General features: G+C 38.0%; 1 protein-coding gene across 2 annotated transcripts in view; it reads right to left on the minus strand.

Annotated features, from left to right (window-relative positions):
- Nucleotides 1-14,590, minus strand: part of LOC113591922 (complement C3-like) — a 27,252-nt gene continuing 12,662 nt past the window's right edge. Inside the window, exons 16-43 of one of the 2 annotated variants that reach the window (XM_035534534.1) lie at nt 14,244-14,373; nt 13,986-14,057; nt 13,827-13,829; nt 13,635-13,730; nt 13,208-13,325; nt 11,063-11,154; nt 10,750-10,889; nt 10,399-10,608; nt 9,905-9,968; nt 9,693-9,779; nt 9,164-9,367; nt 7,676-7,751; nt 7,400-7,559; nt 7,213-7,308; nt 6,955-7,105; nt 6,589-6,752; nt 6,016-6,174; nt 5,698-5,757; nt 5,523-5,613; nt 5,324-5,372; nt 5,097-5,187; nt 3,879-3,968; nt 3,675-3,780; nt 3,390-3,485; nt 3,070-3,150; nt 2,755-2,838; nt 355-490; nt 1-158 (exon numbers count right to left, since the gene is read on the minus strand). In XM_035534534.1, the coding sequence (XP_035390427.1) occupies nt 17-158; nt 355-490; nt 2,755-2,838; nt 3,070-3,150; nt 3,390-3,485; nt 3,675-3,780; nt 3,879-3,968; nt 5,097-5,187; nt 5,324-5,372; nt 5,523-5,613; nt 5,698-5,757; nt 6,016-6,174; nt 6,589-6,752; nt 6,955-7,105; nt 7,213-7,308; nt 7,400-7,559; nt 7,676-7,751; nt 9,164-9,367; nt 9,693-9,779; nt 9,905-9,968; nt 10,399-10,608; nt 10,750-10,889; nt 11,063-11,154; nt 13,208-13,325; nt 13,635-13,730; nt 13,827-13,829; nt 13,986-14,057; nt 14,244-14,373 (3,048 nt within the window). In that variant the 3' untranslated portion in view covers nt 1-16. Of the gene's footprint in view, nt 159-354; nt 491-2,754; nt 2,839-3,069; nt 3,151-3,389; nt 3,486-3,674; nt 3,781-3,878; nt 3,969-5,096; nt 5,188-5,323; nt 5,373-5,522; nt 5,614-5,697; nt 5,758-6,015; nt 6,175-6,588; nt 6,753-6,954; nt 7,106-7,212; nt 7,309-7,399; nt 7,560-7,675; nt 7,752-9,163; nt 9,368-9,692; nt 9,780-9,904; nt 9,969-10,398; nt 10,609-10,749; nt 10,890-11,062; nt 11,155-13,207; nt 13,326-13,634; nt 13,830-13,985; nt 14,058-14,243; nt 14,374-14,590 lie in introns of both variants that reach the window. The other variant, XM_035534533.1, reaches the window with a different exon arrangement.

The following is a 14,590-nucleotide window of genomic DNA, read 5'->3' on the forward strand; positions in this document are numbered from 1 at the left end:
TTTAATCAAAACATGTTTATGTAGAGCATGCAAAGTCATGGAGAGTCTGAGAAAGCTGAGTGATGCCAATGTATCTATCTTTGTATTTTGCAGTTTGTCCTTCCTCACTCGTGGGCCAGTATTCAATCCAAGTCTTCTCGCCTAGGATGTACTGCAGTCTGCAAATAAGGACCCCCACAAAAAATGGACAAAACCACTCAACACCTATCAAACATAAAGCTCACATGGAAGAACATTAACATAGAACCAAACATAGAACCAAACCTTTTCAGTATGTATGAACACATATTATACATGCCCATCATAAATTATACCAGTGTTACATATGTACACTCAAATATGTACACTCAGTACCTTCCTCCTGCCCTTGGTAGGTCGATGCTCTGGCCCATGATGAGGTAGGTCTTGCCTTCCTCAAATCCAAATGATTCCTTACAGTTGGCATGACCTATGAAGCTTCTCACCTGTCCTTCCACACCTACATCAGAGCCTACAGAACAAATGTTTGTGTGAATACATTCGAACTTATAACACTGTCTTATATAAGTATTTTGTATAGACATGTTTAACCATATGAAACTCCATTTCGCTTGTAGGTCTAGATCAGGAGCCTCATTTATAAAACAAACTAAATGTCTTACCAATTTGTTCTTAAGAAATTGACTCAGCATTTGTGAGTGAATGATTTGTAAAAATTAGTGAACAAATTAATATTTGCACATAACTACAGGTGCAACAGAATTATTTATAAATCACAAATGATCCTAGGAAAATCGCTTGAGAATGAACATTTCAACATCTTTTAACTAAACTATATATACACTGCCTGGCCAAAAAAAAAAAAAATCACACACTCTAATATTTTGTTGGACCGCCTTTAGCTTTGATTATGGCACGCATTCACTGTGGCATCATTTCCACAAGCTTCTGCAATGTCACAACATTTATTTCTGTCCAGAGTTGCATTAATTTTTCCCCAAAATCTTGTATTGATGATGGGAGATTTGGACCATTGCATAAAGTCTTCTCCAGCACATCCCAAAGATTCTCAATAGGGTTCAGGTCTGGACTCTGTGGTGGCCAATTCATTTATGAAAGTGATGTCTCATGCTCCCTGAACCACTTTTTCACAATTTGAGCCAGATGAATCCAGGGAAGAAAAAATCCATTGATGGAATAACCTGGTCATTCAGTATATTCTGGTAGTCAGCTGACCTCATTCTTTGGGCACATAATGTTGCTGAACCTAGACCTGACCAACTGCAGCAACCCCAGATCATAGCACTGCCCCCACAGACTTGTACAGTAGGTACTAGGCATGATGGGTGCATCACTTCAGATGCCTCTCTTCTTACCCTGATGCACCCATCACTCTGGAACAGGGTTCCAGGGTTCTGGACTCATCAGATCACATGACCTTCTTCCATTGCTCCAGAGTCTAATCTTTATGCTCCCTAGCAAATTGAAGCCGTTTTTGCTGATTAGCCTCACTGACAAGTGGTTTTCTTAAGGCTACACAGCTGTTTACTCCCAATCCCTTGAGTTCCATTCACATTGTGCATGTGGAAATGCTCTTACTTTCACTATTAAACTATTAAACATCCCTGAGGTCTACTGTTGTTTTTCTACAATTTGCTTTCACCACACGTTTAAGTGATCACTGATCACAATCATTCAAGATTTTTTTCCAACCACATTCCTTCCTCGAAGATGATGTTGCCCCACTGCCCTTCCAATTTTTAATAATGCGTTGGACAGTTCTGAACCCAATTTTAGTAGTTTCAGCAATCTCCTTAGATGTTTTCTCTGCTTGATGCATGGCAATAATTTGGCCCTTCTGAAACAGATTAACATCTTTTCCACGACCACAGGATGTGTCTTTTGACATGGTTGTTTAACAAATGAGAAGCTACTCACTGCATCAGTTAGGGTTAAATAACTTGTTGCCAGGTGAAACATAATCACCCATGCAGTAATTATCCAATTGGAGGCTCTATTTGTTTAGTTAAATCCAGGTGGTGATGTTTTTTTTTGGCCAGGCAGCGTATAATGTGGCAGTGTGTTCTCTCTAAGCTCTAGCTGCGTGCTCAGGCTTGCTAAATAAGATCTAGAAAGATAATATCAGCACTAGAAGCAGCCTGGTGGTAGAAGAGCAAACACAGTCATTCTTTCAGGTAAGGGATTAATGTGGCAACAAGATAAGTTTCAGAGTAAAAAAAAGGCATGTCTATTTACAGAAGACTAGACTTATCTTGAAATTTGACTGTAGATTTTTATTTTACACTGAAAAATAAAACAATTTAACTACATATTTATTTAGTTTGGATTTTGCAAAAATTTGCTACAGTACAGTTTATACTCTAACGTTTGTGACATGGCCTGGCATAGTTTCAAACCTTCGCTACTCTGACATGCCTAATCCAGCTCATTAGCTCATTTTAAAGACATTCATCAGACTCAGGCAGCACTTCCACCTTGTATTTCCTAATAAAGTGCATCATTACTTCATGGTATGAGTTGCACAAGGACACATATGTGCTATACATTTCATGGACAGGACAAGGCTGAGGGACATAGGCGTGCACACGGTGGTGCACCACCCTCTAGTGGTTGGTAGAGGACCTGCATGTCCACGACCATAAAAATAAATAAATAAACAAACAGCACCCCCACGTTTTAAAACACATTCCCATGGCTATGGAACAGGATGTTTACATGCATTGACGGGCATATATGAAAAAAAAGATGTCATACCTATTTTCAGGACCTTTTCAATCTTCATCTTGTAGGTGTCTGTATATGGTGTGAAATCCATACTTACTACTTTGGTTTTGTAAACTGAAAAAAGCAGACATTAGAACAAACATTAATTTGATTGGATTTCATATTAGAAACTTGATCTATTACTGTAACATTTCTGGACAAACTGTGTGTGAGTGCATGTGACAATAACAACTGGTACACAAATATCACAAAAGGGAACACAAAAGGGAAAGAGATGTTTCTCGATGTTACCGTACAGACACACAGAGTTCTCAGTGTTTACCATACAGACACACAGATGTTTACCGTAGTCCATGCCAGCTTCGCAAGCTTTTAGGTCCCGATCACCCTCATTAATTTTCTCTTTCTTCTGGATGCTACAGTTTTCTGTTTCAGGAGATAGTGAGTATGTCTCTTTCTCTCTCTTATACATTGTCATTTTACAAAAAATAATTAAAAATCTTTAAGATGGACTAATTTAAAGTGGTTATTTTATGTGGTATTTGTTGTGTGCAAATGCATTACTTGAACAAAAGGGGTGTAATTATGTAACTGTCACAAACATAAGATGCACAAATGATGTCTATATTTTGTTTTGGTTTCCATGACATTATCTGTAAATGCACCTTCAGCACACTGACAGAGGCCCTCCTGGTCATCACACAGTTTGGTTAGAGCACCACCTTTCTTTATAGGATGGTAGAACTTTACACAGCGGTTCCCTGTGAAAACACAAGAATTATCTGTTTGTGTGTAGAAGAGAGAGAGAGACAAAGATAGATATTCACAGAAACGTGTGTGTCAAAAAACACAAGCATTATCACAGACATTAAAACATAAACCGACTGTGTGTGTTTGTGTGTGTGTGTGTGTGTGTGTGTGTGTGTGTGTGTGTGTGTGTTTTAACATACCTGGAGAGTAATACTCATACACACTAACAGCAGCAGGTTGAAGCATTGCCACCTCTGTGACCTTGTGCAGTCTGAAAGCAATCCTGTCTGCCTCCCTGTGAGATATCTGGTAAGAAGCAGCAAAACCTTGTCAGACAGTAATTCATTTTGTATTTGTAATTGTGGAATATTTGAAAAATGCCAATGGGTTGTTTCCACGAGTACCTTATCTACATAGATGATGAGGGAGCCTCGTTCTGAAAGCTGTTTATCCATCTCAAACTTCGAAATGTATTTGTCACTTCCAGTTGTTAACTAATTTTATAAGTACAGAAACATTAAACATTTATTCATTTATCTATATTGTAAGTAGTACACCATTGTTTAATTACTGTAAAATTAATTAAAATTAAACTTTTAAAATAAATTTTTTTTTTTCTACTTAACTGATAGTATTTTATCTTTACAGATTCATTTTCGGGTATTTATAAAATAAACAGAACTTGCTGTAAGGCATAAAGCTACTGCAAGGGGAAGCAAAAAGAAAAAAGTTAAAATTATACTGCATTCTTCCACACAGTCAAGATGTTCCCTCTTTTCAGGATTGAGGTTTTTGAAACCACTTTTGAGGTCATCTAGGAGTACAGTATTTCAATATAATATAATTACTAATATTCATAATAAGTTATGTTAAAATGATATCAAGTCTCATGGAAGACAAGCATCAAGACTATTCTCTGTCCTGGCTCCTAGATGGTCGAATAAACTTCCACTTGTTGTCCAGACAGCCGAGTCCCTTGCAGTCTTCAAACGCTGACTGAAGACCCAACTATTCATGCAATATTTAAATGACTAGTTACCCTGCTACTATGTTGACTGACTGAAGCTAGTACTTATTGTAGGGTATTGTTTATTACACTGATGTTGACTACCAAACTCTAGTACTCACTGTCTAAGATAGAACTTATGTATTTTGTACATCTAGGCATCAGCACTGATCCCTGTATTTCTACAGTATTCTAGTTCATTAATATGTTGGACTCTAACCTACTGTTCTGGCTAGGATGTATTCTATGAGAAAATGACAAAGCACTTTTGTAAGTCGCTCTGGAAAAGAGCGTCTGCTAAATGCCACAAATGTAAATGATATACTATGTCAAAATTGCCTTGCTAAGTTGAAACTGATATGCATTAACTCAATTTAAAAAACACTGTAAAGCGGTAGAGTATACATTGCACTGAACACTATAAGTTATCAAAAAAAGACAAACAACCATTGCAACTTAGAAAGTAATTGTCAATATTTCTAAATTAAATGCAACAAATGCAAGGGTATTAAACCCCACTGGTATGCTGCTGTTATTATATTGCTATTGCTGTGTGAAATGTCATGTGTTTGAAAAGTCAAATCATATAATGACATATTTGGCAGACTTTCCTTACATCTGCCAGATCATTCTCATCCACCACAAAGCCTGTCAGCAAGCCCACATCCAAAATAGACATAGTGGCATCTCTGTTTGGATCCATATACCTGTAGAGAATAAAGAAACACGGAAATTAATTTACAAATTATTACAATTCGGAGAAACAGACAATTTGCATGTAAATAAAAATGTTATATTAGCCAGCTACAAAGTAAGATCAAGTGTAAGATGAAAAATACTCACACGGCTTCAATGGTGAGCAAATAACTTTCCTTAGCTCCTGGATACGTTACTGAAGACATGAGTTAAAAATATTAGTATGACTATCATTTCCAATAAAAAAAAGGGGTGGGGGTGGGGGGAGACATTTTCATTTGCTTGTTTTTGGGTCACAACTAGAATGGATATTAGTATTAAGAAAATAGGTCATGCTGAATCTTACCACGAGCTTCAACTCCCATCTTAACAGCAAGATTAAACATTTTACAATCGCTCTGCTTCTCAATAGGCCTAGCATAGTATACTGTCCACACCTGTAAGAGAAATATTTGATAATCCATTAATAATATGTAACCATATAGAAGCATACAGAGCAGGCTTAGTTGGTTAATACTCACTTGGAGAGATCCCATACCAGTTCCTTTAGCTGTAACCTTAAATTCCTGCTTAAGCTTAACCTGCACAGGCAACAAAACTGTTTATTCAGTCTTATCAATTTCATGATATAAGGCCAGTTTGTAATAAAAACAATGTTTGAATAAACTCAGTCAGGCATTACATGAATTTATACTCTTTACTTTTATGGTATTAATATCAACCTTGTGTCGTTGGGAAAATGGAGACACAGTAAGCAATTGATACCGGTTCATGCTGATTAAACAAATAATGAACAAAAACACAAAAGGAAATTATCTGAGCTAAAATGTACATTTTACCTTTTCAGAGTGTGTGAGATGTGAATATTCATTTTTGAAAATCCAACTAATGGGTCTATTTCGTCCAGTCACAACAATGTCCACTTGCAAGTCCATATTCTGAATTTTCTTCACCTGCATGTAGTACTCTGCCACAGCTTGGAACACTATTATGGTTGCCTAGTCGACATGAATTATGCAGAGTTGAGATAGAGCATAATTTCTGATAGTTTAGGAATTTAGTGCAGTCAGGGTAAATTCATGAAGCTGATCAAAGGAATTCAGTAGATTTCAATTTTTCTTTAAATAAAAATTTCTTCACTCCTAATTTGAGGAATGTACACTCAGTAAACCTTACTTCAGCTGCTCAGTTAGATATTTCTTCAACTTCCCATTAAGTTAAATTTTGAGTATATGCATTTCAGATACATTCTGGTTTCTTTCCTTTTCCAGCGTTTCTGGATCCGTGGCAACTACTTTAAAAATGAAATAAAAAATTCAAAGCTAATTTAACCCTATAAGTAATTTATCCAAGCCATGTACTGCTGAACAGACCTCTGGTTTTAGCGTGGGACGACCCCTGTGTGGGCCTACCTGAGTGGTGCCGTGACCCCCATACGGGCTGCTTTGCTTATTGAGCCAGTGCACTGCTTTCCCTGCCGCGTCATACTCCTTTGCCTTCACCAGAGCCAGCAGGGCGTAGCCCGTGGCCTCTAGGGAGAAGTGGAGCCCTCTAGGAACTTGCCAGTAAGAACCATCTGTTCATGTGATGAAAAAAGGGAACCGTACAGTGGTTATGTCTCAAAACTTACTCCAAATGACGTTGTTGTGATGTATTATTAGTAAATATTTATACTAATTAGTAATCAGTAAATATTTATAGTAAATATTAGTAAATATTTAGGCTATAAAACTGATGCTCAAAACAGTTCTGAAATTTGAATGTCGAGATGCACTGGCCTCCAGAGGAGTACTTCATCAGGAGCTTTTTGTTGAATTTGTCAGCATTGGCCATGGCGTAGGAAGTCATGGCAACAGCGTATGGATTGGTTAAAGTGGGAATTTTACGTTCCAGATACTCGATGGCCTTCTTTATGCTGTCTGGAAGATTCTAAATAATGCACAAGAAAGATATACAGAAACAGTGGGGTTTTTTTTTACATTTTGGTCCATCTTACATCTTACATTTTGGTCCATCTTACATCTTACTTAACTTACATTTATAAATTTGGCACAGAGTTTGTGGCCCTCTTGCAAGGCAATGACAACAAATGCTGTCAGTGATGCATCAGAATCCTTCCCTCGCACATCACCCTGAAATCACACAGAAAAACCTTTTCCATGGGATTTTACTGAAATAATGCAAATATATTCAACCGAAAGCCAAAGATGGATCTGAACTTACGACCATCTCTCCGTGATACACAGGCGCGCCCTCTTTAAACATGCCATCTGGCATTTGCGTGTTCAGAATGAGCCACTTGAGAGCGCTGCAGAGAACGTTTTCCTGGATGGCAACGAGATCACTGGCCAGTGCAAAGACTTTGCCTACATATGCAGTCAGCCTTCATAACAAATCCAACAGAAATGAAAGCAGTGAGTAATGAACAAATGAGTGGTGAGTATAATATAATGGAAGAGAAGAGGACTGGAGTCCTCTTTTGCAGGTGCGGATTTTCACCATGTGCTGCTGGGTGTGTTGATCCAAGCACCATATGAGCCGTCCTGTTTACGGAAAGTCAACTCTTTTTCGTAACCTGAGAGAGACAGATAGGCGGGGAGTGTTTCATCAATTTCAGTGGGGAAGGAGACGTTGCACCTATCGTGAAAGACTTTTGGAATTATATAATAACTGAGTTTCAGATGATGCTATGAGTCCCTAATGATCTTTTGAGGTTTAGAAAATGTTGGTGTCCCTTGCCTAGTCTGTTATATAGCTTCTGTCATTGCTGATCATGACTTAACAGTCAGATCCATTCATTGGTCAATGCAAGCACCTCATCAAACATATTATACACCATTTTATACCTGACCATACCAGGATAACTTGCTAAAGTGGTTGTTTGGGCAAATGAATGTAATCAAGAATGCAATAGAAACTGGAAATATCCTCTCAAAACATAACTCCCCTGTCATGGTTGGAAGCAGACAATGAGAGAGCAGGCAATGAGATAATCCAGCTCATGTCTATAATCTTACTGATTTACATTTCATGAGATAAAACCTAAATCACTCTACTTACAACATTTGTCATTCTGTCAAAATTGAGTTGTTTGGGGTGGGGGTGGGGTGGGGGGGTTGCCCCATAAGATGGCCCCAGAAGTCAATTTCAATGGACACTTTATTTACTTAGTATAACTGCCAATAATACTTGCATAAGAGGTATGATGTGATCTGACATTTAGTATGAAGAATTAGCTGGCCTTCTATCCTCTAGCCTAATACATAACAATGATCACATGAATGCCACTTAAAAAGGAAAATATCATTGCATTTAAAACATTGTGGCAGATATTGCAACTTTTTCTTCTAAATTTAATAAAAATATACAAAAGTATTTTTGGGGACAAATCCAATAGCTCAGAATATTATAGTGAATAAATAGCTCCCAACCCCCAATTCTACCTTTTGCAGTGTAGATTTGCAGTATCCATGATGACTGTTGAAGACTGCAATTATCTTGGGTTTTTTATGAAGTAACTAGTGTACTGTGTTAGCTAGCTAGGGACCATGTTAGCTAGGAACCAACACAGCTCAGTCAAGTTATCACAGACATTTATGGGAAACAGTTTGACACAGCTAACATTACTTCATGAGAGAGCAGATTGTATTTTATTAATCATAGAATTACATTCAAGTTTTTATAAAAGCTGTTTACAAACACAATGGATGCTGGAAATCATGGGTATATGGGTACATATGTTTAAGGATGATTCATATATGTAGTGTCTTGTATTTTGTACTAGACTGTATATTGTACAAAATTGCACTTCCAAGAAAGGGCAGCCAATTCCACTTCTGGGTTTAAGTGGATCCAGATACTCCCACTAGGTAGCTTTTAAAATAACTATTTAGTTAATAAAGTTAGGGCTTGAGGGTCTCTTAATAATTAATATCAACAATCAGGCAATGTTATTCTTTGTAAATGGCAAATTACCTTAATGCTCACCTGTCTGGATGTGTTTGATGGCTTCGCCACGCCGGCTCGCACCAACTCCCTCCCACTGCTTTGTGCTGTCTAGGTAGTGCGTGGCGATGAGGGGCAGGGTCATAAAGATCATGTTCTGCTCACCACAGCCGTGGGGCTGCACAATAAGGCGACCCATGAACTCGCCACTGATGGCCTGCTCGATAGTCTGACTGACCTCTTGACCTGCAGGACAGCAAATGAGAGATGGACAATTGTCAACTTTCACACTGCTCACTAAAAAGTCAGCGACCATCTGTGAAGAGCAGGAAATTATATAGCTGTATACTGTCTGATCAAGCTGTTAAATCACTGGAATCACACATGCCACCAACGTGACTGTCAGCAGACACTTTTGTTTTTATTATTTAATCTATGATTTCACAATTTAGCTAAATTAATTTGCAGTTTTGTGTGAACCATGTAAAATGCAGTGTTATATATGTACCTAGAGAGGATCATAAAAATAATCATAATATAATGGTATAGACACATTCCATATTCATCTTACCTGACACAGTGATGTACGTGTCAGCAGGACTGTTTGGAATCTGTCCATCTGGTATTTCAGTTTTCACATACACATTTTGCACTCCATCTACTCACAGCAAGCAAACGAAACAAGGATGGAGTGACAGTAAGAAAATATATTTTTTTTCATTATCTATTGACAATCAGTTTGGGTCAGTACAGCAGTATTGTAACAAACACTAAATTCCTCACCTGGGTATTTTGAGGGGTTGAGCACCTCATTTAGTTCCACCTTTTTTTTTAAAACTCCTTCAGACTGAGCAAGAAGAAGATCATATCATAGTGCTCACACAGAGGTCAAGATGAAATAATGTCACTGATTATACAGGGTTTTACTGTTGTTTTTTCTTCATTTCATTCTTATTTTCTTAATAATGATCACATGGGTATCTTGAGGGTGTTATATGTGAAGTCTGGGTCTGGCCTTACATTGTCTTTTGCTAAGATTTTTTTTTTTATCTTATACTGGAGCACAGTACTAATTGTCAGAGTACCTAAAGCGCAAAAGTTGTAGTGTACATTATTATTATTAGTATTATTATTATTATTATTATTATTAGTTGCATTTATATAGCGCCTTTCTCAAACTCAAGGTCGCTCAAGGTCTTTTTTTTTTTTTTGTGACACACACATTCTTGTTGAGAAGAGTTTTTTCTTCTGCTGTCCTGTACTAACAAGAAACTCACCACCACCTTCAGGGTCTTCCTCACTCCATCAGAGCGAGTCTTGCCTGAAACCTTCACTTCGATGGAGTGTTCCCCGATTTCCATTGGAATGAGTATGTACGAAACGGACCTGGAGGACCTGGCATCAATGGAAACCACCATACGGAACTTGCCCTTCTTGCTGGCTGCACTACAGATGTGCTCTGTCTCTAAGAAGTCCACACGCATTCTCTGAAAAAGGAAAACGGGTAGATGTAAGGAAATGCACACTAAAAGGTAAAGTTCATTATGAGAAATTGAGGGAGGCCAAATGCCATAAACATGTCATGAAATGTCAATGCTTTTACACTTAAGACAACTGAGGAAATGTACCTCAAGCCTCCTATTTGAATAGTTGTGCAGAATGGCCTTGATTTCTAATTGCTCATTGCGCACTGCTGAGTAAGGCAACTTCAGGTCCACAAAGAAGTCCTTCACAACTACCATTTCATAAGGATCAGCTACGCAAATACCTAAACAGAGAAAGGGGGAGAGAAACAGGGAGAGAGAGAGAGAAGCACCATATTCTGTCAAATTTTAAGATCATCAAGGTTTAAGGGTTAATGTCACTGTATAAATTGCTTACAACATGAGTCAGTGTTCAGTTGGTTAGACATGGCCGTAGGCTGAAGGACTGGGTACTTACCATGGGTCTTAGACAGACTGATGGCCAGCACCTGCCAGGTAGTAATGGAGTCTTTCAGATAGTTTTCTTTCATGGTGAGAGTTGTGGTCACACTGGAAGAATCAGCAGGGAAAAACAGCAGATCAGTGTCACAGGTCAGTACCAGCTAATCACTACATGAAGTGATAACCCACAGGCCTTATATAATTCTTAAAAATAATAAGTGTGTGCTATAAATACAGTGACTTGCAAAAGTATTCCATCCACTTAAAAGTCATCTGAAATTATATTAGTGATTAATGACTTTCAAAAAAATTGTGGGGACATGTCTCCAGCATATATTACACACATGTTGATCACACATACAAATCCTGCAACCATTTAGCTAATTTAAAAAATGGTTTAAAAGGTACATTTTGGCCTGTTTGGAAAGAGCGTGATGGCAAACATAGCCATCACGGCGTACACAGAGAGGACTGTGACTTACTGTGGGTGTGAAATAGGAAGAAACTTTAAATGGATAAGGACTGAGGAGAGAAGGACAATTTTGCTGCCTCACCAAACACAACCCCAGTGAAGTATGGGGGTAGAAGTGTGGGGACAGCAGCATCATGTAGTGAGGGTGCTTTTCCTTACAGGGCACCTTGTTAAAACTGAAGGACAGATGGTGCGAAGTACATAAAGATTCTGCAAGACAACCTGTTTCAGTCTGCTAAAAAAAAAAAACAACTAACCTTAGGAGAATCTTTACCTCAAAGCATTGTAAGAATATTTTTCTTTCTATACTTTTGTCATTTCTGTAAGGCATTGTATAATAAAAGCAGAGGGCTTCTTGGTTTACCACACCTGTAGAAACCTCAAAGGGTATCACAGCAGGAGAGGCACAACTCACTTGATGGATTTGACACCAGATGTTTGTGTGTTTCCTAAGAGAAGTCCTTATCTTAGTGATTCTCATGCTATATATGACTCCAAGGAAGTTCATTTAATGACACCAGGTGCTCTGTGCCTCCCCCCGGGGGAACTCTCTATTCTCTCATGCCTGTTTGACTATAGGAAGGGGGTACATTTCTTGTAACCAGGTATAAAGAGCCAACCTATTAGAATTAGACCTGGAACTGGAAATGGGATTAGGTAAAACAGGGACTGAGAACTGGAACTAGATTGTTGTTTATTGAGCTGTTAAAGACAGACATCGAGCTCAATAAACAATAATCTAACTCAAACACCAGAGTCTCAACTCTTTAATATGCATAAAATAAAATTTGTAAATTTGTAAATCTGCCAAGAGGAATGAATAAAAGTCATTCCCAAATAGGGTGCAAACCAGATATAAGCTTGCCTCAATATCCTTAAGGCTGTCACTGCAGTGAAAAGTAGATCTGCGCAGTACTAGTCAGAAGGGGTTTACGTATTTATGATACCAGTATTTTTTTTGCTTTGCAATAAAAATGCTGGATGGAATAATCTGTGTCATTTATAATCTAGACAAATCTGTTGACTTTTAATGGGGCTGAATGTTTTTGCAAGACACTGCATGGGGTAGAATTACCATATTCATATTATACTGTAATTATTATTGTTCTTTAACATGAGAGGTATGCATACAAGTACATTTACATAGCATGAAATGTTTGTTTCAGATACAAAATTGCCAGTGTGTGAAAGACAGTATATATAAAAATTTATTACGGTATGTGAAAGGGGCCATAATCCATAAAAGTGTTTAGTAAAATCCAATTCATGTACAATCACAACCCACAATCAAATTATTTGTCATATCTGCTTCTATTCCCCCTGACCCACCAAACTTTCACTAGCCATAATCCCCATTTCAGTCCTGCATTACACAATCATCCATCAACTTACTCTTGCTAATTGTCTCCTGATTACAGATGTGTAACCAGTCCTCTGTCCTTTAGTTTTGCCAATTTATACTGTCAGTGCATGTGTCTCTTTCTGTCTATCTCACATCTATATTTCACTGTTGTTTCAGAGTCTTTTTGGTATCTTGGGTTCGGAAAAAATACTGATATTCTTTGTTCTTTGATATTCTTTGATATTCTTGATATTCTTGGTATTCTTTTACTAGCGAGTCTTCATAATTTCACAGACCTTTTACATATGGAATTTGTTAAAAAGGAAAACCAAACTCTCTGCATGTACCATGGCTGGTTTCCTTGGCAGGGTGGTAGCTCCGGGTCCTCCCATAGCCAGCTCTCAGGGAACTGAGTACGTGATATGATATCATCAGGGTTTAGGTAGGCTTCATCATCTTCTTCACCTGAGGAAGCATTGGCAAACACATGCCAAGAAGGAAGAAACAAGCACACGAATTTCCATGAGAAGATTATGATGAAATATTATTGGTAGTGATTAGTTATACTGTTCATTTTGCATGACTGGTTTTAATATAATAAGTCTGTCAGTATGCTGTTCAACAATACCAACCTTGAACCTCAAATTTAGTTACAATGGATGTACATATTTTTAGGTGAACCACAGTCAAGATTTTAAGCTTCTTGGAATACAGTTTTTACCAACCTCCCACAAGTCAAACAAGCACAGCACAGACAGCACAGTGTGTTCTTACTGCGAGCCAGGTACAGCTCCTCCTCCCTCTCCTTCTTTGTGTGTGTCAGCATCACCGTGCAGCAGTGCAGGAAAGCCCCGATACACTCTGCACCGTCTGTGATGAACGCAGCCCTCCGTTCACACGTGTACCCCAGGTTGTTCTTCTTCAGGCCATCTCCACAACATTTCTTTAGATCACCACTGTACTTACCAACTGGAAATGAAAGAACAAAGAGAAGAAGGTAAGAATATTGAACATAATCATGGCTAAGAATGACCCGAAGATCATAGTTATCTACAGACATCATTAAGGAGCAGAATGTAGATTTTACAACCATGGAGGTATGTGATCAACAGTAGAGCTTCTTACTGAGTGTGGTAGTGATTTGTAGTAGGCTTATAGCTCTCCGTTTTCTATTTAGTGGAGCAGGACAATCAGGTGCTGTATGGAAAGAAAGGTTTGCTACTAAATTTCACATTCCCAGTGTCTGTGCTTGACCAGAACCCAGTTTGCATTAAGTATGAGTACTTTTATCGTCTTATGGAAGCAATGAAAACAATTCCCTATTAAATGTCTTATATTCTACAATCTATGATGTCACCAGGGAAAGAAATATATAGAAAGTACTTGTTCTGGAATCGGTCCCTCCTGCTTTGTCGGACTCAAACAGCAGACCTGCATCATAGAAAACTCCCATACTGTCTTTACCACTGCCAGCTGTGCAACCTGTGTCGTGCTTCTCAATGATGTCCCAGATCTGTTGATGGATATGGAGAAACAATCACACAAATGGACTGGAGTGCTAAGCAACATAGTCTCTACCTAATAATAACAACAACAATATTAATAATAATAATAATAATAATAATAATAATAATAATAATAATAATAATAATAATAATAATAATAATAATAATTTAGTTTGTGTAGCACCTTTCACAAACCCAAGTATGGTTTATAATGGAGAGGGGAAA

The sequence above is a fragment of the Electrophorus electricus genome, chromosome 16, assembly GCF_013358815.1.
Source record: "Electrophorus electricus isolate fEleEle1 chromosome 16, fEleEle1.pri, whole genome shotgun sequence".
NCBI lineage: Eukaryota > Metazoa > Chordata > Actinopteri > Gymnotiformes > Gymnotidae > Electrophorus > Electrophorus electricus.